The 22,705-nt window shown below is 54.3% G+C and overlaps 4 protein-coding genes across 11 annotated transcripts; 2 read left to right on the forward strand and 2 right to left on the reverse strand.

The window, feature by feature from the left end:
- Nucleotides 1–122: 122 nt before the first annotated feature.
- Nucleotides 123–17,218, reverse strand: IL11RA (interleukin 11 receptor subunit alpha). Of its 6 annotated transcripts, none has more exons than XM_044265464.1 (13): nt 17,096–17,218; nt 13,132–13,231; nt 12,781–12,841; nt 11,627–11,796; nt 11,377–11,491; nt 11,224–11,256; nt 10,972–11,138; nt 10,103–10,266; nt 9,175–9,316; nt 8,726–8,845; nt 8,534–8,630; nt 8,217–8,299; nt 123–433 (listed from the first exon to the last, which is right to left on the reverse strand). In XM_044265464.1, exons 2-13 carry the CDS (start codon nt 13,229–13,231, stop codon nt 408–410), a joined length of 1,278 nt encoding a protein of 425 aa, XP_044121399.1. In that variant the 5' UTR covers nt 17,096–17,218; the 3' UTR covers nt 123–407. The 6 variants fall into 6 exon arrangements, with proteins under 6 accessions (XP_044121399.1, XP_044121397.1, XP_044121398.1 ...); XM_044265462.1 differs by lacking the exon at nt 17,096–17,218 and adding an exon at nt 16,241–16,276; XM_044265463.1 differs by lacking the exon at nt 17,096–17,218 and adding an exon at nt 16,038–16,081.
- LOC122917506 lies at nt 2,629–3,727 on the forward strand. 2 transcript variants are annotated; one of them, XM_044265469.1, is made up of 4 exons: nt 2,629–2,715; nt 3,084–3,151; nt 3,379–3,438; nt 3,560–3,727. In XM_044265469.1, the coding sequence occupies exons 2-4, from the start codon at nt 3,105–3,107 to the stop codon at nt 3,714–3,716; spliced, it is 264 nt and encodes an 87-aa protein (XP_044121404.1). In that variant the 5' UTR covers nt 2,629–2,715; nt 3,084–3,104; the 3' UTR covers nt 3,717–3,727. The 2 variants fall into 2 exon arrangements, with proteins under 2 accessions (XP_044121404.1, XP_044121403.1); XM_044265468.1 differs by lacking the exon at nt 2,629–2,715 and adding an exon at nt 2,729–2,790.
- Nucleotides 6,363–7,216, forward strand: CCL27 (C-C motif chemokine ligand 27). The gene is made up of 3 exons (XM_044265467.1): nt 6,363–6,563; nt 6,719–6,851; nt 7,040–7,216. The coding sequence occupies exons 1-3, from the start codon at nt 6,374–6,376 to the stop codon at nt 7,197–7,199; spliced, it is 483 nt and encodes a 160-aa protein (XP_044121402.1). The 5' UTR covers nt 6,363–6,373; the 3' UTR covers nt 7,200–7,216.
- Nucleotides 17,219–18,031: 813 nt separating the features above from the next.
- Nucleotides 18,032–21,361, reverse strand: GALT (galactose-1-phosphate uridylyltransferase). 2 transcript variants are annotated; one of them, XM_044265470.1, is made up of 11 exons: nt 21,217–21,361; nt 20,758–20,927; nt 20,460–20,535; nt 20,289–20,337; nt 20,044–20,173; nt 19,834–19,890; nt 19,566–19,688; nt 19,148–19,280; nt 18,965–19,048; nt 18,499–18,653; nt 18,032–18,209 (listed from the first exon to the last, which is right to left on the reverse strand). In XM_044265470.1, exons 1-11 carry the CDS (start codon nt 21,296–21,298, stop codon nt 18,129–18,131), a joined length of 1,140 nt encoding a protein of 379 aa, XP_044121405.1. In that variant the 5' UTR covers nt 21,299–21,361; the 3' UTR covers nt 18,032–18,128. The 2 variants fall into 2 exon arrangements, with proteins under 2 accessions (XP_044121405.1, XP_044121407.1); XM_044265472.1 differs by having other exon boundaries at nt 21,133–21,326.
- Nucleotides 21,362–22,705: the final 1,344 nt, after the last annotated feature.

Raw genomic sequence — 22,705 nt, forward strand, 5'->3', positions numbered from 1 at the left:
AACTCAGGTGTGACTATCCAAGGGGCTCATAAATAACAAAGATATTCCTATTACATGGGAAATTAAAAGATTTAAAATCTCCCTTTCAGAAATCAGAGACAAAGACCAGTCAAATTCTTTATTATACAACAGAAAGGAAGAAATTTTTGGATATATATAAAAAAAATGAAGGCTTCAGGAGGCCATAAACAAGACAGCAAGAGCCTCACATACATATCACAGAACCATCATGGATCCCTCCCCCTTACCGTCTTCCACTCAATCTCTGCCATCCAGCATCACAGTCTCCCAAAGACTGCACACAAGCAGGACTCCTGCAACCCACACACTTGCTGCTTGCAAAGAGTCTACCATCTGTCCATCTCCCTCCATCTTTCGTGGCCACCTGCACAGCACCACTCCTCTTCTCAGCATACTGCTTTCTTGGTCTCCCCTGGGAAGGGGAAGGGGTAAAATGGTAAGATGAGGGGCAGAGGAGGGATCGGGGAGTCTGTGGAGGACACTGTGAGTTCAGGTCCAAGTGAGTCTGTGAATCTGAGAGCGTACACGTGCCAAATGGTGTGCCCTTGTGATTGCGTTCTTGTGTACTGTCGGGTGTACCCGACATTCATGTGCACATTCATGTGCCATGTATACACAGACTTGTGTGTGGGTGTGCCTGTGACCCAGGTGTGCACCTGTGTGATACAGATGTGCCTGTGCCCCTGCTATTCCTTAATGTGTCAACAGCTGGATGGGTCCTGGGGCCTCTGGCTGCCCTGCTCTGTAGAGGGTCTATCTCCTTTAGCCTGGGCTTCCAGAGGAAGAGGAGGCTAGTGCACGTGGACGGAAAAGAAAGGAACACTAAAGCTATGGTGCAGCAGATAGGCATCCTGAATTCCAGTCAGTGCTGTGGTCTTCCCATGTAAAAGTCCCTCAAACCCTAACCCTTACACCCACACCCCAGCTCTGAGTGATGCCAACAACTCGGAGGACACTGTCTCTTGGTGAACCAATACCCGATTTCCAGGAACATTTCTGGTGCCTTTTTGTTCCTATCTCCTTCTCAATGATGGCTGTAGGGTACCACTGTCTTTGTGGGGGAGGCGGTGAAAATGAACTGGTCTCTTCCTCTTCCAATCACCTCCTCTGTCACCTGGGCCTCCACTCATCATTTTACTTCCCTTCTCCTTGCCAAGCTCCTCACCACAAGGAAGCCCTGAAACAGGGTCCCAGATGCGGTCCTCAGTTTCTGCCCCTCACACCAGGGCCTGCCAGGAAGCTGGGTTCCAGGACTCTTTTCCATTCCTTCTTATTCCAGGTTCACTGCACTGAGAAATCACCACCTTTATGCCCCTCCAGACCAGTCCTGGGTGGACTGCATCATCTGGAGACTGCAGAAGAACTCTGCAAAGGCAACCCCAACCCTCCCCAGTCCTGCCTCCTCCCTCACAGCCCCTGCTCAAGACCCCAACCCATGCCCCTGCCTCTCCTTCCTGCCCTCGGAGCACCACTGTAGTTAACCCATGGCAGCCCCAGAGGGAGCCCTGTGTCCAAGTGAAGGGATGTGACTCACTGCAGTCCTGGGGAACCAAGGATCAGAAGAGAGGACCAGGACTCCAGCAGCTCTGCACCAGACCTGACCCAGCAGAGACAGGGCCTGGAGTGTCAATGGGAGTGTGAGTGTGAGCAGGAGTGAGTGTGGCAGGAGCGCAGCTTCTCCTCTACACTCAAGACAGCAATGCTTCCAGTAGAAACCCAACCGGTACCCACGGACCTGTCTACAATCTTGTTTGTGGCCCAGGCAGGGGAAGAGAGGTATGAGAGGGAGAAAAACGGTGGGATGGGGGAAAAGAGTAGTGTACCCATTTGCCACACTAAAGCCTGAATGACTCTGGTCACTCCCCTACAGTCCAGCCAGAAGGGTCTCTTCCTCCCTCCCCAGATGATCCTAAGTCATCCCATCTCTTAGCATAAACTCAGGTGTGACTATCCAAGGGGCTCATAAAAAAAAAAAAAAAAAAAAAGACATTGCTATTACATGGGAAATTCAAAGAGACAGCTATTCCCAACCTCCCATGCTTGGTTAATTGCGCTCTCTAGGTTCTACTGCAACACGCTCTATTGCCTCCAACCACTGTGCTATGTTTCCTGTAATAATCTGGCTGCTCTACTGCTGTATACCCATTCCTAGCATGATATATTTGCTGACCGAATGACTGACTGTAGGAACAAAAAAATCAGAGGAAGATAAATTTCAGCTCAGAGAGGAAGGGCTGTGACCCCCTGGCCATCAAGTGACTTGGACAAAGCCACTCACACATCAAGGACTTCTGTAGTCTGCTTCATCTAAGCTGAGACCTCTCTGGAGACCTATTCCTTCTCAGACCACAGCCAAACAAGTGGCAGGGTAGAGGGCAGAGCAGGACGAGAGAAGACTGGGAAAACAGTACTGGATAGAGTCCCAAAGCTCTCATTTTGCTGCCTGGGCCTGAGGTCTCCAGGGAGGGAGTTCCACAATCTGACACTATCCCTGACAAAAGACAGTCCCACACTCCGTCCGCAACCTAGGTAATAGGGCCCGACTCCGCCCCTTTAGTGATAGAAGGACCCTGGCTCCACCTCCCGCGTGACACTTTAACTCCTCCTCCTCTGAAGAAACGCTCAGACTTCGCCCCTTCCGGGTAATAGGCAAACCCCACCCCTGGAGCGCGACGGAGTCCCTATGACGTAACGGTAACGGTCTGTTTCCGGGGTGGAGCCAGGGAGGGCGGGAGTTTAGGCTGCGCCGACCCCTCAGCCCCCCTCCAGGTGATGCCAGCCCCCGAAATCCTCACCTAGGGCCCCAAATATCCCAGGTCCATGACCGAAAAATCTTTCGTCCTGACCCCCTGGATGCACCAGGCCCCCGCGGTGACCGACCTCCTAATTCCTTAACGTCTGATGCCTCCCAATTCTTCAGTCCCACCCTGTCCCAATGTGGCAATTGAGGCTTCCCGGGGGCACCTGCCTCAGATTATCTGAGAACAGGTCAGACTGGTCCCGAGAATGACAGAGGGGACCTGGGGTTGGAGTATTCTTGATCCAATCATGCCGCTCCCCAGGAGACGTTCGGAGCCCAGGACATGTCGGGATTGAGGAGATACGAGGTGGCGCTGGAGGCGGAGGAGGAGTGAGTGGAGGCGGGTTCTGCGGAGGAGGAACCTAGCCGCTCCGGGGTTGGGGGAGGGCGCGAGTTCTCCGCGGGCGGGAGGCGTGGGGCCCATCAGGGGGCGTGGGCTGCGGAGGGAACCGCCTCCAAAGGGCGGGGCCTTCCAAGGGAGGGGCGAGGCGTCTGAACGGCGGAGTCCGTGGGGTCAGCCCCGCCCCGCCCCGCCCGGCCCGGCCTTCTCTCTGCAGGATCTACTGGGGTTGCTTCTACTTTTTTCCCTGGCTGCGCATGTGGCGGAGGGACAGGAGGTGAGGGGGCTGCGACACCGCGGACCCGCCCGGGGCATACGAGGCTCAGCCTCAGGAGGACGGATGGGGGGAATCCGGGAGTCCCCTCCCTGCCTCATGCCACTGTCGGGTTGCCCCACAGCTCGGCGCATCCCCGGGAGCAGAAGCTGGAGCCTCTACGAGGCCTGATGAGCTGTCTGTCAAGCGGCCTGGGCCCTGCACCCCAGCGCTCCGGTCGCGGCCTCCCCCGCCGCACCCCCACCGCCACTGCCCAGCCAGCCGGTGCATTAAAGATTTAAACCGAAGCCACCGTGCTGCCCTCCTGACTCTGCCGCCGCTGCCGCCATTCGGGCTGGGAGCCCCTCTACACGCCTGCTTTTCGTTACTGACAGGGCTTCCCTCCCTGATAGGGTGCCCTTCCATATCCTGGCCCCGGTTACTACTAAGGATCCCTTCTCAGTGTCACTGCCCTGCGCCACCTAACCCCCACCCCCACCCCCCGCCACACACACACACACACACTCTTAACTGTAAATAGCCTATATGCTGGGAACTAAGTAACCCTGTCCCTGTCTTCCTCCCAGCCTATCCCCACATTGATGTGTTCCACCTTCCTTCTAGACAGGACTTGGCCAGGTGTCTGGAGAATCTTCTTCTGAGAGTGAATCTAAACTACTGTAAGCCCAGAGTTGTAGGAAGTGGGCTGTGAGAGAAGATTTCTAGACGCGGACTCCCTCAGCCCGCCACAGGGGAGTGACTTGGGATGGTTGGAGATCTTTCCTACAATTAATACCGCAACTTCTGGCTCCCCCAGTGTTTCCCAGGTTAAAGATACTTGGCATCAGCTTACATAGCAGTTCTTGCTTTATCCCTAGGAGAACCCAAAGGACACAGCTCCCTGCCACCCCTGTCTTGTCACCTAGTTGACCTGAGACTCTCTAGCTCCTGAAGTGCTGAGGGTGAGGGACTCCTAGTGGGCCTGCTTTCAGTTAGGGAGGAGACCCAGCACCAGAAAAGGTACAGGGAAGATTAAGTTAAAAGAGACGGCCCAATTTATGGGGCAAAGCTAACTTTCAGCCTGGGGCTCCCCCCATCATAGCAGACTGTGGCTAGGGAGAAGACTTGGCCCTATCTTTGGAAGAGCCAAAGGGGAGAGATGGGTGCATACCTGGAAGAATTCATTTCTTGTCTTCCCAGGTATCTGGACCGATTGGTCCAGGAAAGACCACAAAGTATGTGGCAGACAACCAGCTGATGGAGATCTGGGATAAGTAAATGGCCTCCCAAGAGCTGCACCCAAGTCCAGACTGGAGGGTGGGAGAGAGACTCCAAGGCCTCTAGGTACTAGCAGTTCAAGATGAGTGACCTCTGGGTTGTGGCCACGTTCAAGAACGGACCCAGGTTCCTGAGCCATTTCCTCAGAACGTCTACATCAGGAACCCTGTCAAAAGTGGAGTGCCCTGTCCCGCCCCGGGCCAACACCTCACCAGGACACTTTCAGAATTCCTGAGTATCAATAAGACAAACTCCAGGAAAGGGCCTTCAGGCCTTATCCTAGACAGGAAGGAGGAGAAGCTTGAGTTAGTCAGCATGGGACGGGGACTAGTTCTTACTCTTGTAACGGATGGTCCCTCCCACTTGTTTCAGCAGCCCTGCAGCAGCAAGATGCCCAGGATAGGTCTGCATCCCTATCCTGGGAGAAGGCCTGCCCCTTAGAGGAGAGTTGGCCACAGAGCAGAAGGCTGCAGAAGGCACCCTTACAACAACCAGATAAGGTCTGGATTACTAGGTTATGACTCAGTTTATGTTTCAAAAAGAAAGCAGGACTTGAGGATTGAAATCCCCAGACCAGGAGTGGGAAATTCAAGGTGCCAGAGGCACTAAACTTAGCAGCTTGTCCCCACCACAGGCAGTCCCTGGCTTCCTGGAAAGGACAAGAGGAGGAGAAGGACTTTTGCTTTAGGGGGTAAGGGGAAGAAGGGAGTGGGGGCTGGAAATGCAATTAGGAGAAAAGAGACAGGAAGGAGAGGAGAAGTTAGGGTTTTAGCAAGACGATGGGATGCAGGGATGCAAAATGTATAAGGTTTGGGGGGGTGAATTACTGGATCTGGGTGGGCAGCAGGGAGAGGCTGGAATTTGAATAGAACAAAAGAGAAGTAATTGAGCTCTTGAGTCTGATGTCTCAATAAGCCAGGACTGAGTCTGGAACCCCCAGGCCCCTGCTGGTAAGAGGCTGCTATTTCTGGGACAAGACCAGGCAAAAACAGGATGGTAAGATTTCTTGGGTCTTTTTCTTGTTTGACAGCAGCAACCTGGCACCAAAGAACTTTATCTTCTCTTATCTTTCCGCCTTATCCACCCCATCCTTCCGCCCTGTCTCATCTCCCTGGGTAAAGCAGCCCTCACCTGAGCATCCCAAAGGTACCCCAGTAGCACCCAGCTCCTCACTCTGGATGTGACTGTCCCAGCCAAGACTCATCCTCAGCCAGCAGAGCTTGCTTTAAGGATCCATACCCATCAATTTTTCCTGATAAGACAGGCAGGCTAGGGCAGGAAGGAGAGAGGGGAAGATGAAGGCAAGTTGGTGCTGGCCTGCCATCTGCTCCCACCCCACCCACAATCCCTATGAGAATTTGTGTGTGATTGAATGATTGTGAAGACACAACTATGTGGGAGTGGGACTTCGAGTACAACTGGGGCTATGTGATTCTGTCTCTGGACATAAGGTTGACTGAGTGATTGAGGTGTGACTATGACTGTGGGTTTGTGAGTGTGAATGTCCATCCCTGAACATGTGGATACTTAGGTGCCCTTACTCAGTCACTGTACCATCAGTCTTCACATCAGGCACTACCCCTCTCTCCAGCTTCTCTGTCCAGGGCTTAGAAGCCAAGCGAAATGGCAGCCCTGGAAGAGGAAGGGGTCTGTGGCAATTAGGGCCCAGGAATGTCACAGGATGAGCAATACATCTTCATCTGCCTCTGACTCACCTGGTGCCCCAGGTAAAAGGCACCAGATAAAAGGTAGGGGAGAAGGAGGAGGAGAGAGAGAAGTACCCAGGCTGAGCAGCATGAAGGGGCCCTCATCCACAAGCAGCCTCCAGCTGCTGCTGCTGTTGCTGCTGCTGAGCCCAGACCCTGGAGCAGGTGAGCATTTGGGGAGTCTAGAAGGGCATTTCCTCAGAATGCCTCTGGGTGAATGGGATGGAGGGAAAGGGACCAAGGAAGTCTATCCTCCAGGTGTCTGATGGAAGGGTTTTGGGTCAGGAGCCCTCTGAACATATGGCCCCATTGTCCCCTAGCACTGCCACTGCCAACCAGCATTACCTGCTGTACTCAGCTCTACCGCCAGCCACTCTCGAACAAGCTACTGAGGAGGGTCATCCGGGTGGAAGTGCAGGAAGCTGATGGGGACTGTCACCTCCAGGCCTTCGTGTGAGCTCTGACCCTCTCCCTTATACAGACCCCTGACCTCAGTCCCATCCCCTGATGCTGATGCCAACCCCAACCCCAACTGCTAATTCTGATGCTGACTTGGGTTTTCATCTAGCCTTTGTCCTAACCCCTGGACTCTAACCTCATCGCCAAGCTATGACTATGGCTTTGCACCTTTCCTTTCCTAGGCTTCATCTGTCTCGACGCAGTGTCTGCATCCACCCTCAGAACCGCAGCCTGGCTCGGTGGTTCGAGCGCCAAGGGAGGAGGCTCCAGGGGACTCTGCCTAACCTGAATTTGGGGCTGATAGGGAAAATGGGCCAGGGGCCCCAGGAGCTGGAACAATAAAGCAGCACTGGACAACAGTCTCTGACTGTGGTTTCCAAATTCTGTGCATTCTCCTGTGGGCCCCGAATCTGAATCTGGGAGACGTGTTAATAAACAGAAGAACCTCCTCGTTCTCTTTATTCACATCTTCACAAACCCCTCCAGGGGCAAAGCCAAGTGCCAAGGAGTCACAGATATTCCCCAGGCACCTACATGCATACATTGAGAGAAAACATGTTCCCTACCTCACATACACATGGGCACACATGGGCACGAACACACATCTACACACATTCCTCAGGTGGACCTCCAGCTCTGAGATGAAATGAGAGGTCCAGGCACCTTTCAGCTGGCAAGTCTGGAACAAAGTCTGACAGAACTGGGTTCCAAACAGAATCTCCAGCTGAGACCACTCCCCGCCCTCCTGCCTCCGTGGGGATCTACTATCCTGCCTGGATTCCATCTGTCCATCCACACCAGCAAGACAGAGTTATAGGTGAAATCAGCTGAAGCCCTCCTGGGTCATCTACAGGTTTGGGGCTCCTAGAAGAAGCAGGAGGCAAATCAAGGAAGATAAAAGGACTAGATTTTGGCCCAGACACCCTGAAAATGAGGGAGGGGAAGAAGGTCTGAGCCCAACACCAAGAATGAGTAGGGGAACCCAGCTCTGAACCCCAACACCCTGAAGATGAAGTGTTCCTAGTTCTGGACCCAGATACATTGAGAATAAGGGAGAGGACCCAGCTCTGATCTAAGACACCCCAGAATCAAGATAGATATCCAGCTCTTAGCTTAACACCCTGAAAATGAGGGGGGGCCCAATCAAAGAACCCAAATACCATGTGAGGGAAGGAAGAGACCCAACTCTGAGCTCAAGGACTCAAGAATGAAAGGTCCATCCCTGAGCTCAGACTTTGTATGAATGAGGTGACCCAACTCTGATTGCCTTAAAGTGACAAGAGCATCCGCCTATTAATCCAGACACTCAAAATGAGGGTACACTCCTCTGAGTCCAAACCTCCTAGATGACCTACTCACCTGGAATCTTGTCTACTGGAATCACTGGAGCCAAGAACCCAGGCTTTTGGGGTCCATCCTTCCCATCTGGTCTCAGTCTCAGCCTGGAGCACAAAAAGGTAGTGGGCATCTTTGTCTCCTCCAAAACAGTGTATAAATACAACGTCAGGAGAGAAATCAGTGCCAATAATGAAGTGGGGGTTGGAGGGAGAAGGGGGGAGTTGTTCCAGAATCAGAGTTTCCCTGGGAAATCATGAAGGGTGGGAACGGGTGTAGTCTGTGGGTATCAGAACATCTGTGTGGGATCCAAATTTGAGGGACTACTGGCAGTTACTTACCAGAGCCCCAGTGCCAGGGCCCCAGCTGCCAGTCCCAGGAAAGAGAAGATTCCCAAAGATGCCAACACTGCTACCTGCTCCAGGGGGTCTCTGTGGTCTGAGGGGGGAGGGTCACAGGCCACAGTCACAGTGAGGCTGCCTGACCAAACCCTTTCCCATACTATACAACCTTTGTTCACTGCCCAAGCTTACCAAGTGGCCGTGGGTCCGGCAGGAGGGAGGGCCTGGGGGGAGCGGGGCTGTCTGCCTGAGGCTCTTTCTCCAGGGGCTTCTGTAGCTGTCCCTCAGCTGGCATCTCCTTCAGCAAAGGCCCTGAATGGAAGCGAGACTTGGAAGAGAACTCTCCACACGGGGTGGCGGTGGAAGACAGGGTCTGCGAGGGGAGGCCAGGGCCTGGCTTGGACATGGGGGGAGCCCAGGAGGTGGAAGCTGAAAGGGTAGAGCCAGCTTCTGGGGACCTAACGGAGGTGGAGGCTGAGGGGCAGGGCTTAAACTGGGGAAGGGCTGAAGAGAGCGAAGGCTGAAGACTGGGACCTCAATTGCCACTGGCAGGGCATGTGCGTGCAGCCCACTTGCACACCAATCCAGCCAACAGATGCTGCAGGACGGGCTTGGTGCCTGTGCCCTGGGCTGTCTCTCACCGGTGCTCGGAGTTCCCCAGGCCTCAGGACTCCAAGCACTCCATGTGCCAGCATCCAGAAAGTCCCGGGCACTGACTCGTACAGCGTGGGGCAGCCCAGCCACGGCGTCCGTGATCACTTCCTCCAATCCAGCTGGTTCCACCTGGGAATGAAGATGGCTCCTCGGCCAGTTATCTAGGTTGTTAATGCCAAGCCCATCTCCCCCCAGTCTTAGTTAGCAAAGAGCACCCCTTCCTCCCAGTTCCATCCCTGTCAGATTGCGGGAGCTGTCTGGGCCTCATGTGGGGTGGCTGGTGGCGTCAGGTGTACACCAAGTGTGTGGAAGATGAAAGTGCATAGTGGTTACACAGGCAGCCTGCCTGGGTTCAAATCCTTGCTGTAGCACTTACTGAGTGACCTTGGGCCACTCTGTGCCTTGGTTTCTTCATTTGTAAAATAGCGGAGAATATACCCAAATAAGACAATGCATACTAAATGTGTAGTATGCCCTGGTGGGCAGGCAGCGCCCAATAAATACTGGGCATTATCTGAAGCCGCTGCTCCCCAGACTTGCTGCCTGCCAATTTTTAATATCTTCAGAGGTGGAAATTCACTACTGTCCTCATCTGGATATATGAATGTTTGTATGAGAATGTGCCTCTGGGTGAAAGGCACTCCTTTTTCTAGAAAAGTCATTTGCAAAAAGCCACTCCTGTCCTCCTACAGATGGGCTGGCATCAGAGTTACAGCCCCCACAGGGCAGAGACTGGGCCTTTCACACCCAGCGGCAACCCCAACACCCGGCACAAAGGATCACCCAGGGACAGTACTCTACTGGGGGAGGTGACAGGGCTCTGGTCACCTGCCAGTACGCTACGTAGAATAGCCAGGCACATGAAACCAGAGGCAGAAGCCATAGCCCCAGAATGGGGCACATTCCAGGCCTCACCATGGACCAGGCTGGATGCTGCGCTGGACGGTACTGCAGTCGGAACTTGAGCAGAAAGTGGGGCTGACGGGGCCAAGAGTCAGGGTATGTCCAGCTGGCATGCAGACGGCGGGGGTAGCCAGGAACCGACTCTACCCGAAGCCCCTGGGGTGGGTCAGGGCGCACTGAGGGTAGTGGAGACACAAAGTCAGGACAGGACAAAGGTATATACCCATCAAGGGAAGGTGGGTATATGCCTAAAGGTACCTGAAGGAGGCATTTCCAAGGGGTTTGGGGAAATCTTGAGCTTGATCATCCTCTGGGCTCAGGACCTGTCTGTTATCCCTGTCATAAAATGAGCTGGGGCGCCTAGGTGGCTCAGCCAGTTGGGCGTCCTACTCTTAGTTTCAGCTCGGGTCAGGATCTCAGGGTTATGGGATTGAGCACACGTCAGGCTCCATGCTCAGCATGGGGTCTGCTTGTCTCTCTCTAGCTCTTAACTAGAGCTTTAGTTCCCCCTCCCACATACGGATCAAAAGAAAGAGAGGCCAGCAAGGGCTTACACTGGGCAGGGAGGACACAAGGCATGGTTGCCTTTAGCACAGGGCCTGGAACCAGAGGCAGTCTGGGGCTAGGCACCCAGGAAGGACTTGTGCATTAGAAGCCAGGAGGAGCTAGGGGTAGCAATCCCTAGAGGCTGAGGTAACCCTGCCTCCTGGGCTGATCTCTTCGGCTTCTTAGTCTCCACGGTAGCTACCTGTGTGCTAAAATGGGGTCTCCATCGGGAGGGAACTGTTTGGGAGCTCTGGCAGGTGGAGGTTCGGTGTTGGGGTATCTGTGCCCTGAAGTCCATCTGGGGTCCCTGAGGTGCAGCGGGAATGGGTACTCACAGATGCTCTGCAAGCTCACATCCAGCAGGCGTGTGCTGGCCCCCAGCGGGTTCACCTCAGTCACATTTATTCGGTACTGGCTCCAGAACTCTGCCCCATGGACTACACAGCGGGCAGCCCCTGGAGGATCCTGTGGGCATGGCCAGGGCCCTGTGGATGGACTCATCCTAGGAGGGACAATGTGGTTGTGGGTTTTGGAAATGCTCATTAGGGGATCCAGCTGGAGTCCCCAGCCTCTCCTTTATGTCCTACCTCATGCCATCAGCTCCTGGTACGGTCTTCTTCCTGGCAGGAAGGGGACCACCTGAGGTCAGGAAGGAAAAGAGGATCCTCCCTCCCTCTGAGGCCTTCTGCCTCCCACGCACACCCAAATGTATAGGCTTACACACCCAATCATGCACACACCTGTAGGAGGTGAGGTAGCGGGTGGGTAAACCGCTGACCTGACTGGGACTCCAAGTGCAAGAGAAGTTCTCATAGTCAGCTGCTTGGCAGGAGACAACAGGGCGGGCTGGGGGGTCTAGAGGCAGAAGGTGCAACTGGAGTCTGAGAAGTCCCCAGGTCCTTCCCATCCTAGAGGGCCTACTCAGGGCCTGGATGCCCTCAGCAGCCCCTTGCCTCATCACGGCCACCCAATACTCCCTCCCCAACTCACAGCCCAGCTGTAGGGTCACAATTCCCCCAAGTGCACCATCCAGGGTCCGGCAGATGTAGGTGCCTTCGTCGGTGCTGTCTGCCCGGGCCAAGACCAGTTCATGCCCTAGCCCAGAGTCAGGTCCCTGGAGCTGTCTCGTCTCCCCGTCCCGAAACCAGGACACCGGGGCCCTGGGGGTGAGACGAGATGATGATAGAGGGAAGATTTAAAGTGTTAACCCAAGCCACAGCTCTCCATTGGCTTCTCACTGCACTTGCAATAAAACCCTTTTAGGTCCTTTTAATCCAGGGGCTTACAAAGCCCCTGGTGATCTAGCCCTTGCCTTCCTTTCCTTCTTCAGCTCCTCCCTCTCGCCCCCTAACCCACTACACTTCAGTCACATTGGTCTTCTTTCTGTTCAAGAGTATTGAACTCATTCACACCTCAGGGCATTTGCACTAGCTATTCCCTCAGTCAGGAATGCCTAACACGTGCATGGCTGCCTATTTCTTGACTTTCAGAAATTAGCTTCAGTGTCACCTCCTCAGAGAAGCCTTCCCTTATTACCAATAAAAAGTAATCAATCAGAGGCGCCTGGGTGGCTCAGTGGGTTAAGCCTCTGCCTTCAGCTCCAGTCATGATCTTGGGGTCCTGGGATCGAGCCCCGCATCGGGCTCTCTGCTGGGCAGGGAGCCTACTTCCCCCCCTCTCTCTGTCTGCCTCTCAGCCTACTTGTGATCTCTCTCTCTGTCAAATAAATAATAAAATCTTTTTTAAAAAAAAAAAGAAGAAGAAGAAGAGAAGAAGTAACCAATCGGTTATCCTCTTCCACATCACTTTCTTCTGATTTTCTGCCCTGCAGGTACCACTCCCTAGCAAGATTTATATTTGCTTATTATCTGTCTGGCCTACTAGAATCTAACCTCTACACAGGCAGGCATCTTGCCAGGCATGTGCACTGCTAGATCCCAAAGCCTAGAACAGACCAGGGACTGAGCAGGTGCTCAATACATGTTGGTTCAAATTTTCCATTAAATAAGGATGGTCTGAGGGTTAGCATAGCTAAAGAGATAAGGATTAAAGACACGGGGCAAAGGTGGGAGGGGCATGAGGACTGGAGAGAGTCAAGAAAGGGTCATGACTGTCAGCCCGGTGGGCAGGGGTGGGGGACTTACCCAGCAGTCACTCCAGGGCAACACAGTGTCATGGACCTGCCAGCCTGCCCATACTGGACCCCTGTGGAGGGCATTTCTGAGGAAAGGCTCTTTCTGTCCCTCTCTCCCATCCCAGCCCCCTCTTAGTGCGCACGACGGGGTAAACAGCAGACTTTTAAGGCTGGGTGGGGTCACTGGCTCAAAGCATCATGTTATAATCTAGAGACAGAGGTCAGAAGACAGGGCAGAGAAGGAATGTTGCCTGGTTGGATGTCAGGGGTTGGGGGTCACAAACTAGGCAAGAAAAGGGTTCACAGGGAGGATGGCAAGTCGTAAGTCAGAGTTGGAGGCATACAGCAGGATTCTTCTCACCTGGGGGGCCCCAGGCCTCGGGACAGGGGGAGGCAGCGGACACCAAGGCTACAGCCAAGGCAAGCAGGACCCTGCTCAACCCTGAGCAGCTGCTGCTCATCTGTGGAGAGAGAGGCAGGGTCAGCAATCCCCCATGCCCAGATGCAAGGCTAAAGCCTGCCTCCTCCTCTTCTAAACTGGGAACTTCTAGAAGAAAACTGGTCCCAAATGGGATCAGGGTATCAGAAAACAGCAAGAGATCTGATCTAAGGTCCCCCTTTCCACCATACACCCATACACATACATGCAAACACACAACACACAACACACAACACACACACACACACACACCCTCCATCTCAGTCCTGGGCCTAAGGCCCAGAACAAAAGCCGGAGGCGACAGACTGTGCCAGCAGTACCCCCCCACACACACACACACCACCCTTGGCGCCCACCCCTGGCACCAAGTGCTGGCACCAGCTCAGTCACTCCCATTAACTCCTCCAACCCAGCTGTTGGGAATTCCAGGGTCTACCCCGACCTGGCCCAGGGCGACTCACTGCCTCTGGTTAACCTGAGACAGCCTTCATCAAACTTGGGTGGGGGTGCTGTCGTGGTGGGTCTGAGCCCACGCTGTCTTCCTACCACGAGCCTAGCCTGCTCTGGCTGCCAGGCCTCTTCTCTCCTGAGCCCAGTTCCCTGGGCCACTCATCTAGGCCTAACTCTGGAATCTTGTTGGTCCCGAGCCTGTGAGGCTGGATGGGGCTGGGGTGCAGGCTGAGGCTGCAGAGTTAAGCAGATCCAGATGCCTTGGCTGCTGCCAGAGGCTGGAGGTGGGCAAGGAGCCAGGAGATGGAGACAGGGTGTCGGGGAGGGGAGAGAAGGCTGAGAGGAGGGAGAAGCCTGCAGGGAAGGGGCCTGGGGTGGAGGCTACAGGACCAAAAGATGCTCCGACATCAAAACCAGGAGGTGGTGGGGTTCAGGGACGCAAGGGCTGGGCTAGGGCAGAGGGAACTAGAAAAGCAAAGGAGGTGTATGATAACCACTGCCCGTGGGAGTGCTGGGAGAGAGGGATTTTGGATGGGAGACGAGCAGGATGAGAAAGGCAGTGGGGAAGTGGCCATGGGCACAGGAGGAGCACATCGGGAGAGGGCCCAAGCAAGCAAGGGCTCCAAAAGAGGAAGAGCACTGAGCCCTCTCAAGCAGAGCAGAACAAGGGCCTCCACATGTCTGTGTATCGGTCTGAATGTGTCTAGTGGCTCACACTCCCCCCCACCCCCACCCCAGCTACATTCACCCTGCTCAGCCCCGCCCTACCTCGGTGATCCCAGTAGCTGACTGTCCATGGCCTCCAGGACTTCCTCGCACCAGCTACAGCACCCGTCCCAGCTCCACTCAGTTCTGGGACCCCAGAATCATCCCCTCCTTCCCTTTCCCTCCTCCGCCCTTCTGGGCCCTAGAGCTCAGCCGCCCTGAGCGAGGCCCCCACCTCCCTCATTCCTCCTCCCTCCTCCCCTTTTGCCCCCCCTCCCAACCGAGGCCCTGGGAAGGGAAGAGGCCTCCCCCCAGTCTGGAAAGGAAGCCACAGGCACAGCCAGGGCCAGCAAGAGGGAAAGGAGGGCTGCTTATGTCCCTGTCAGGGAGAGATTCCCTGTGTTTTCACCCAGCCACATTCATGCGTGGACTCAACTAAGCACAGTCAACAAAAAGACACTCCCTTGAACACACAGGGGCATAACCAAATGAAAAATCAGACACAGACTCCGGCCCCCACTCTTTTCACTCCCCAGCAAATATTTCCTTGGGGCACAGCTAGCTGTTTTTTGAGGGGAAGGGAGGCCCCAGGTTGGGAGGTATAAAGAAAACCCAGAGTCCAGTCCCTCTGCCCCTGGACGTTCCAGCCATTTCTCACCTCCCCCTCCACTCTTTGGGCCCCAGCACCAGGAAATGCCTTTGGTCCCTTGGTGCCAGATACACAAGACCCACACTTACCCTCAGACACACACTCTCAGATATAGCCACTCACAGTCACATGAACACACTCAGACACCCCCACTCAGACTCATACCCATACCCTCACACACAGACACATAGGCACTTAGCACTCTGCCCCTGGGATGGGGATGCAGCACTCCCTAAAAGCAAATCCTCATGATGGTTTCAGCCCTTCTTTCAGGGAGCTCTTAGCATGGCAGATCCCACATCTCATCACCGCTCAGGCCCCCATGTACCCAAAGAGACAAAGGTGAGCAAGGGAGCTAGGCACAGGGGTACAGAGAGAGAGAGAGACAGAGATGCAGAGGATGTGAGAGGCAGATACACAAGAGATACCTGGGCAGACAAAATTGTGAGGAGGAGACACAAATGACTGACAGCTCTAGAAAGACGATAGTAAGGAGAGAAAAAGAAATAAAAGGAAACTGGGACAGGGAAACAGAAAATAAGCAGTAGACCAATGAGAGGGATTCCAGGGCACAGAAAGGAAGGGAAGATAAATATGCTGGCGTGGGTCTGTCTTTGCTGGGCGTTAAGCAGAAAGGTCAGTCGTCCCACTGACTGATGAAGTTGGTCCCCAAGATACAACACAGCTCCACTCTCACGCAGTCTAACACAGCACACAGGACACACACATAATACACGGTCTGACACAGGACACACACATACTACAAGTCTCCCTCTCGCTCTGCTACTGCTCAAGTCACACAGTGCACACATAAACCCAGCCACCCACTCTCACATAGTCTTAAACCCCACAGAGACCTTCCCCAAACCCATTCCCCATGCTGTGACAGGCCCTCTCACACACCAACACACAACCCAGTCTCTCACCAAAAACTGCACATGGACAGAACACATAATCCCACACTCACACAGCCGCATGCACACTCGACCACACGCGCACTGACACACGCCGTCATGTAACTGACAGCTGCACCAAGCGGTACTCAGTTCCAGGTCCACACGCTGACATCGTCACACACAGCCTAAGAGTCACACGCACACACAGACAGTCCGTCAGCCGGTCCATGCCCTTCAGATCGTTCACTACTCTGCCCCGCCCTCTCCTGGCAGGCCTTCCCCGGGGACTCCCGCCGCCGCCACCACTCCCCCGCCCGCGCCAAGGCCTCACCTTCTGCGGCCTCCGCCGCCTGCGCCCTCCGCCCTCGCCCTCTGCCCCGGCCTCTGCTCCCTCCCGCCCTGGGGCCCCAGCAGAGGGGGCGGCTCCGCCCAGGCACCAATGGAAGGACAGGGGTGAGAAGGGAGGGGGTCTGGGCCCATTGGAGCCTCCAACTGCCAATCACCTCCACCCCACCTCTGCCGGACACTTCCTGTCCCGTCCGGGACTGAGGAGACTGCTGTGGGACAGAGTGTGGAGCTGGGTTCCTGGGTCCTCGTCCACAGCACTACCCTGCTGGAACAGCAGGACTGGAAGTTTTCAGGCCCCTCCTCCTTCCAGCAGTCCAAAAACAAAGCCACAAGTTCAGTGGCTCGGGAGCCATTGGGCAGGTGACTGGAGAAGCTGAAGTTGCCCCAGACTCCAGATAAGGACTATTGTGGGGCAATGGTTCTCAAACTTTGCTGGACCTTGTGGTTTTAAAACTGGCAAGTCACACTCCAAACCAATTAAATTCGAATCTTTGGAAGCTGGCCTTGGCATCGGTGTTGAAAACTCTCAAATGATTCCAAAATGCAGCCAAGTCAAGGGTGTAGGATCAGGTGTTTGTAGGTGTATGCCTTAAGAAACCAGCCACCCCCCTTCAGGGTTCACATCACTCCCCAGTCACTGCGGTCTCAAGGGAGATGTGTACCATGTCTGTCTGAGCTCCCTCCAGACGCTCTAAGTCCCAGGTCCTACCCCTGCAGGGTCTGAAGGAAAAAAAAAAAGAAACAAAAACCCCGGGACTAGAAGGCAGGCAGCCAAGGTACTCCTGGGCCAAGTCATCACTGCCTAGCCTTGGCATGAGAGCCCCTCCTGAACTGTTACCTTGAGATAAGAATGAAGATGAAAATCCTCAGGTACTCCTGGGCCAAGTCATCACTGCCTAGCCTTGGCATGAGAGCCCCTCCCGAACTGTTACATTGAGAAAAGAATTGAGATGAAAAGCCTCAGGCCATCCTTGCATTGCTCACAGGCCCTATCCTCCCCTGAAGTTTGGAGGGCACTAGGTGGCATCAGGTCTCCTGGGTCGCATGCCCTATTATTGCCACACACTCTCATAATCTTACCAAGGGAACAGGTGCAGAGAAGAGGGAGCAGACTCAAGGGTCCCTTCTTCCCAGGCTGGGGCTCCTAACTCTCACAGGCCCTTTCCTGCCAAAGCTGTTTTCTTGCTTTCCTTCCCTGCAATGATGGGGGCCCATGGGCAATACAAGTGGGCAGAGCCTGCCCATATATGCTGCACGTGAAAGTCTAGACAAGTCAAGGACACAAAGCCACGTGCACGTTCCCTACCCACCCCTTCAGCCCCTGTGGGCTGGGGCAGAGCCAAGCTGCAGCCACTCACAAAGCCAGGATTCTGGCCAGCAGCCCAGTGTCTGGCCACTGACCACTGGGACCAGGATCCTGTTCACCAGCTCCCCACCAAAGCCTCAGGCCTAGGCCTAATGAGCTGACGTATCATCCTAGGGGTGGTGGTGAAAGGGGCTCTGGGCTTCCCAAAGCCTTAGCCACAGACAAGAACTCAGGATTTTAAACATTTCTTGAAACTATGATGCCTCTGTTACTCCAGAAATACGAGAATCTATAGGCCAGATATAGCAATGAATCTTCACTTGGATTGAGATTTGGGGTGGAAATTTTGTACTCTAAGTTTTTGAGTATCAGCAGGCAAAAGAAGTTGTGGCTGGTGCTGTGCCATCGGCCTTTAACCCAGATCCCTGAGGATTATAGTTCATACTCCTCTGTCATTAGAATATGTGATTAAAGTTTGAGAAACACAGTTTAGTTTTATTGATCCCACATCTTCCCAACCCCAGTCCCTGGTTCCCTCAAGCAGAAGGCCCTGTGGTCAGTGTGGTCAGGCGATGGTTGCTGTCTCCCTATCCTTCTGCCCCAGGCGGTAATGAACCTCAGGAAGTGTCCTTAGTCTCTCCGCAGCCTGGAAGGGAACAGGGGACAATCAGGGAGGATAAGGGCTGCCCAGAATGGTGATATGGAGTCGTATGAGCGGAACAGTAGTAACGACTGCCTAGCAGACACTGGGGGGAAGGCTTGTAGGACCAGGAGGCTGGTGATAGGACTGCCAGAATAACCAGAGGTAGAGATGAGCAGCTTGAGTCCTTAGGAATGTCTAGGTTATGAGGTTTTCAGGGTTATGATTTTTAGACTCCCTTGGAGAAATGGGAGAGAAAAGGATCCCAAGAACCCAGGGTGCTCTGAAATCTGACCTGCTCGGGAGTGAGGTCCCTCTGGGCCTGGGCAAGCATTTCATAGCCAACCATGAATTTCCGGATGGTGGCAGAGCGCAGGAGTGGAGGGTAGTAATGAGCATGCAGCTGCCAGTGATCCCAGTTGGCTCCAGCATCTGATCCTGTGGGAGCCCCTAACAGGAAGAAGAGAAAACTGGAGAGCCCATTTTTAATTCTTCCGCCTAGCCTCTACCCCCAAACCAGGTTGGGTACCTGAAAACTACATCTCCCAGCATTCCTTGCCAGTAAGTAAACCAGGCATTGGAAAACCCTGGGAAACATAGTTTCACCAAGTTTGTTCTTCCACTTTCAGTCCCAGTATCCCTGCTCAGGACACACCCCACAAAAAGTATTTCAAAGCCTGCTGGGAGCTACAGTCCACTAATCTCGGCCTCAGGACCACAAAAATGACACTGGGGATAGGTATGGATGCTCAAAGTCTTACCATGCCAGCCCATGGAGTAGGGAAAGGACGTCTCAAAAAGGTTGTCATACTTGGTCAAGAGCTTCTTCATGATAGAGGCTAGATCTGGAATCAGAGCCTGACTCTCAGCTGGAGCCAAGATGTTGGCCCTACCAGAGCCATCCCCATCCTGTACGTGGCCCCTGGGTCAGTTGGGAGACTCACCATCACGCTCAGCAGGGGTCAGCTCAGGCAGGCGCCGCACATGCCTACGGGGCAGCAGCAGTGTCTGGTAGGGCCACACTGCCCAAAAGGGGACCAGTACCAACCAGTGCTCACTGGTTAAGACCAAACGTTCCTGGGCAGACCGAGTGGACATGAAGTCATCAAAGTGGGGGAGAGGTGAGACAGGGGAGGAGTTGTCAGCAAATAGGAGAAAAAACGTACTCAGAATCTGATGGCTTCTCGCCACCTCCACCACTACCACCCAATGTAAGCCACCATCCTCTTTCTTTTAGATAACTGCTATGGCTTCCCATCAAGTCTCCTGCTATTTCCCTTCTACCCTTCTCCTTCACAGACCTTTCTCTTCTGTGGTGAGATTAGGGGTTCCTTGGGAAAACAGGGTCTGGGTTTTTCCCACCTTTCTGAGCAGCTCCTGGTGGCCATATTCCATTAGCAGGGGCTCTCCACGTTGACTCTGATAGGCCCGCTGAGTTCGCTCCTCACGCTGGGCAATATCCGGCAGAAAACTACTGGCCCACACCTGTCAAGGGGCAGGAGGAGTGAAGAGCTGGCAGATCCTTCACCCCCAAGCCTCCACATTACTTAGTCTCTCCCTCCAGTTCCTTTCCCCACAATACTGCCTTGGACTCAGCCCAGAAATCCACTGGAGCCCCTGGCACACTTACCTGGCAGTGGGGATGGGGGTTGGAACAACCCATCATAGCTCCTTTGTTTTCAAAGATCTATCAGGTAGAGGTAGGGAGCTTTAGTGGCCAGAGAGACACCAAATCAACCTCTCCTGACCACACCCTTTGAGAACAGGAATACCGCTTCCCAGCACCAAAGCTGTGTCACCCCCTCCCTGTCCATCCAAGGGAGGAGGCAACCTCACAGACCTGCACCCAAGGATACCGGGCTCCCAGCTCCTCTGTCACTGAGGCCCATGCATCAATGACAGTGCGGATCTCAGGCACCGACATGAGTGGTAGTGTTACATCCGACCAGGGGTGGAAGCACATGACCTTACTAGGTAGTGTGGGAGAAGAAATGAGAGATACAGGGCTTAGCTGTTGCTAGGCGCAGAGCCCAACCCTAGCACTCAGTCTAAGCCCTGGGTTGAAAAAAGGAAATCTATAGTTACCAAACTCCTCGAGCAGCCTCTGCTTGGAAAAGGGGATGATCACTGGGTCCTGAGGTAAAAGGTTGTGGTCTGACAACAGAAGTCCCCTAAGAGGTCCAGCCTCCTCTCCCCTTCCCCCCTTCCCCACCCCTTCCCCCCCTCCCCCGCCAACAGCAGCTACAGCCAGATTACCTGGATTGGGGGCATCAGGCTGCAGCGCTGGGAAGTCGTTGTCAAACACAAAGGTACCGTCATAGTTGGGATTCACCTACTGACAAGGTTTTGGTAGAAGCATTTGCTGCTCCCTACCCACCAGTCACGTGGGCTTCAGGGCTGGACAGACTACAAGGGGGTGTGGAAGATGGGCTGTGGGGTCAAAGACTCCGTGGGACCTAACAGAAGGTCGTCTACTCCCTTGTGGGTGAGGGGCAGCTTTAAGAGGGAGCTACTACTCCTGTTCCGGTTGCAGAAGTAGGTTCTAAAGGCTTACCTCTCCATTGGCCCGTGTGGCCCCGGGACACAGAGGGTTGTGGGGGTCATGGCGGGGAACTGTCGTCAGGAGAGGCGGCTCTACTTGCCCCTGCCAGGGCCGCTTCATGCGGTGAGCTGACACCAGCACCCACTCATCTTGAAGCGGGTTGTAGCGGATATGCTGATGTTCTGGGGACAGAGAGACAAGATCAGTCGGCAAAACTCTCTGACCCTCTCTGCCCTGGGTCTCACCCACCAGCAGGCCCAACCTCAGAAGCACCCTCTCAGCCCTGTCCGGCTCAGGAGCCAATGGCCCGAGCTTGAGCTTTCCCAGCTTCCATTAGCCTGGGACCACAACTCAGTCGCGCCAGCTTGGAGGGGTGGGCGCGCCGACCTGGGAGGGAAAGGACGATAACTTTCTAAGCAAAGGGAGGGCTCGGCTCCGCGTTCCAGCGAGTCCCAGACGCCCTGCAGTTACCGCTAGCCCGGAAGGTGGTGGCGGCGGCGTCTGCTTCTGACGCCTGCCGGCGCTGCTCAGGAATTGATCCGCCGCGCGACATTAGACCACTTGTGTGGGTGGGGATCGTCTGGAACTGTACAGAGCCGACTCTCACTCACCTCCGGGTCTGCCCCGCCCCGCCCGGGTGACTGGCCAGTAGCCAGCACGTGACTGCCAAAGGGCCCGCCCACGCACCCGCCCAATCGCGAGCCGGATTCAGGAAAGCCTAGCACTTTGGAGGGGCGGCTTTGGTCATCCCAGTACACCTTTGGGCAAAGTCACTACCTTAGAAGACTCTCTGTAAAAGCCACGTATTGCAGATCCCTCAGCTCCATGACATTTCCAAGATTTCTTTGCTGCATGCAGTGGTCCATTCGGTCATTCATTTAGCAAATATTTACTGAATATTTGTGTGCCAGGCCCCTAGCCTAGGCTCCATGTGGGGCAAAGGGATGCCCCTGCACCAGTCAGGCATGGTCTCTGCTCTCCCGCAGCTTACAGTCTAGGGCCAAGTAGGGGTATAACCCTGGCTCCATAGCTACCTCACTTACTTGCTCAATAGCTTTAGTGGAGGAGAAGCAAAATAGTATGGGGTTGAGGGTGGGAGTGATCTGCTTTAGCTGAACCCTGGCCTCCAGTTAGTACCTGGAGGAGTGGATAGCTCTCCAAAATCACAGCCCACCCCCTCCAGGCAGGAGAAACAGGTTTGGAAAAAAAGGCTAAGTAACCATACTCTCTCACACACGCTCGTGCCGAAAGCACAAGAAGTAAGCAGTGTAAGGGGACTATAAGAAATCTGGAAGTGGGGCGCCTGGGTGGCCCAGTGGTTTAAAGCCTCTGCCTTCCCACGGGTCATGGTCCTGGGGTCCTGAGATATAGCCGCCCATGGGGCTCTCTGCTCAGCGGGGAGCCTGCTTCCCCCTCTTTCTCTGCCTGCCTCTCTGCCTACTTGTGATCTCTGTCAAATAAATGTAAAAAAAAAAATCTTAAGAAAAAAAAAGAAAGAAAGAAACCTGGAAGTAAATGGGGGCACCAGAGTGGATTAGTCCGCCAGGCTCTGCCTTTGGCTCAGGTCCTGATCCCAGGGTTTGGGGATCAAGCCCTGCATTGGGCTTCCTGCTCCCTCTCACTCCCCTTGCTTGTGCTCTCTGTCAAATAGTAAATAAAATCTTTTTTTAAAGAGAGAAAGAAAAGAAAGCACACCTTCTTGTTTAAAAAAAAACAAAAGAGGGGCGCCTGGGTGGCTCAGTTGGTTAAGCCACTGTCTTCGGCTCAGGTCATAATCCCAGGGTCCTGGGATGGAGTCCCACATCAGGCTCCTTGCTCAGCAGGGAGCCTGTTTCTCTCTCTCTCTCTCTCTCTCTCTCTCTGCCTCTGCCTGGCACTCTGCCAGCTTGTGCGTGTGCTCGCACTCTCTCTCTCTCTCTCTTTCACAAATAAATAAATAAATCAAATCTTTAAAAATATA

The sequence above is a fragment of the Neovison vison genome, chromosome 9 (genome assembly GCF_020171115.1).
Source record: "Neovison vison isolate M4711 chromosome 9, ASM_NN_V1, whole genome shotgun sequence".
Lineage (NCBI taxonomy): Eukaryota > Metazoa > Chordata > Mammalia > Carnivora > Mustelidae > Neogale > Neogale vison.

What these genes read in the sequence shown, in the direction of transcription:
- IL11RA (XM_044265464.1), bottom strand. Translation starts at nt 13,231, where the DNA reads ATGAGCAGCAGCTGCTCAGGGTTGAGCAGGGTCCTGCTTGCCTTGGCT. An exon ending in CTGGGGAACTCCGAGCACCG is followed by an intron (nt 8,846 to 9,174) that starts GTGAGAGACAGC and finishes GCTTCCATTCAG; the next exon opens with GGCCTTTGCTGAAGGAGATG. An exon ending in GCCGGACCCACGGCCACTTG is followed by an intron (nt 8,631 to 8,725) that starts GTAAGCTTGGGC and finishes CTCCCCCCTCAG; the next exon opens with ACCACAGAGACCCCCTGGAG.
- CCL27 (XM_044265467.1), top strand. Translation starts at nt 6,374, where the DNA reads ATGAGCAATACATCTTCATCTGCCTCTGACTCACCTGGTGCCCCAGGT. An exon ending in GAGCCCAGACCCTGGAGCAG is followed by an intron (nt 6,564 to 6,718) that starts GTGAGCATTTGG and finishes ATTGTCCCCTAG; the next exon opens with CACTGCCACTGCCAACCAGC. An exon ending in TGTCACCTCCAGGCCTTCGT is followed by an intron (nt 6,852 to 7,039) that starts GTGAGCTCTGAC and finishes TTCCTTTCCTAG; the next exon opens with GCTTCATCTGTCTCGACGCA.
- GALT (XM_044265470.1), bottom strand. Translation starts at nt 21,298, where the DNA reads ATGTCGCGCGGCGGATCAATTCCTGAGCAGCGCCGGCAGGCGTCAGAA. An exon ending in GCCTGATGCCCCCAATCCAG is followed by an intron (nt 20,338 to 20,459) that starts GTAATCTGGCTG and finishes CTTTTACCTCAG; the next exon opens with GACCCAGTGATCATCCCCTT. An exon ending in CTACTCCATGGGCTGGCATG is followed by an intron (nt 18,654 to 18,964) that starts GTAAGACTTTGA and finishes TCTTCCTGTTAG; the next exon opens with GGGCTCCCACAGGATCAGAT.
- LOC122917506 (XM_044265469.1), top strand. Translation starts at nt 3,105, where the DNA reads ATGTCGGGATTGAGGAGATACGAGGTGGCGCTGGAGGCGGAGGAGGA. An exon ending in GCGCTGGAGGCGGAGGAGGA is followed by an intron (nt 3,152 to 3,378) that starts GTGAGTGGAGGC and finishes TTCTCTCTGCAG; the next exon opens with GATCTACTGGGGTTGCTTCT. An exon ending in ATGTGGCGGAGGGACAGGAG is followed by an intron (nt 3,439 to 3,559) that starts GTGAGGGGGCTG and finishes GTTGCCCCACAG; the next exon opens with CTCGGCGCATCCCCGGGAGC.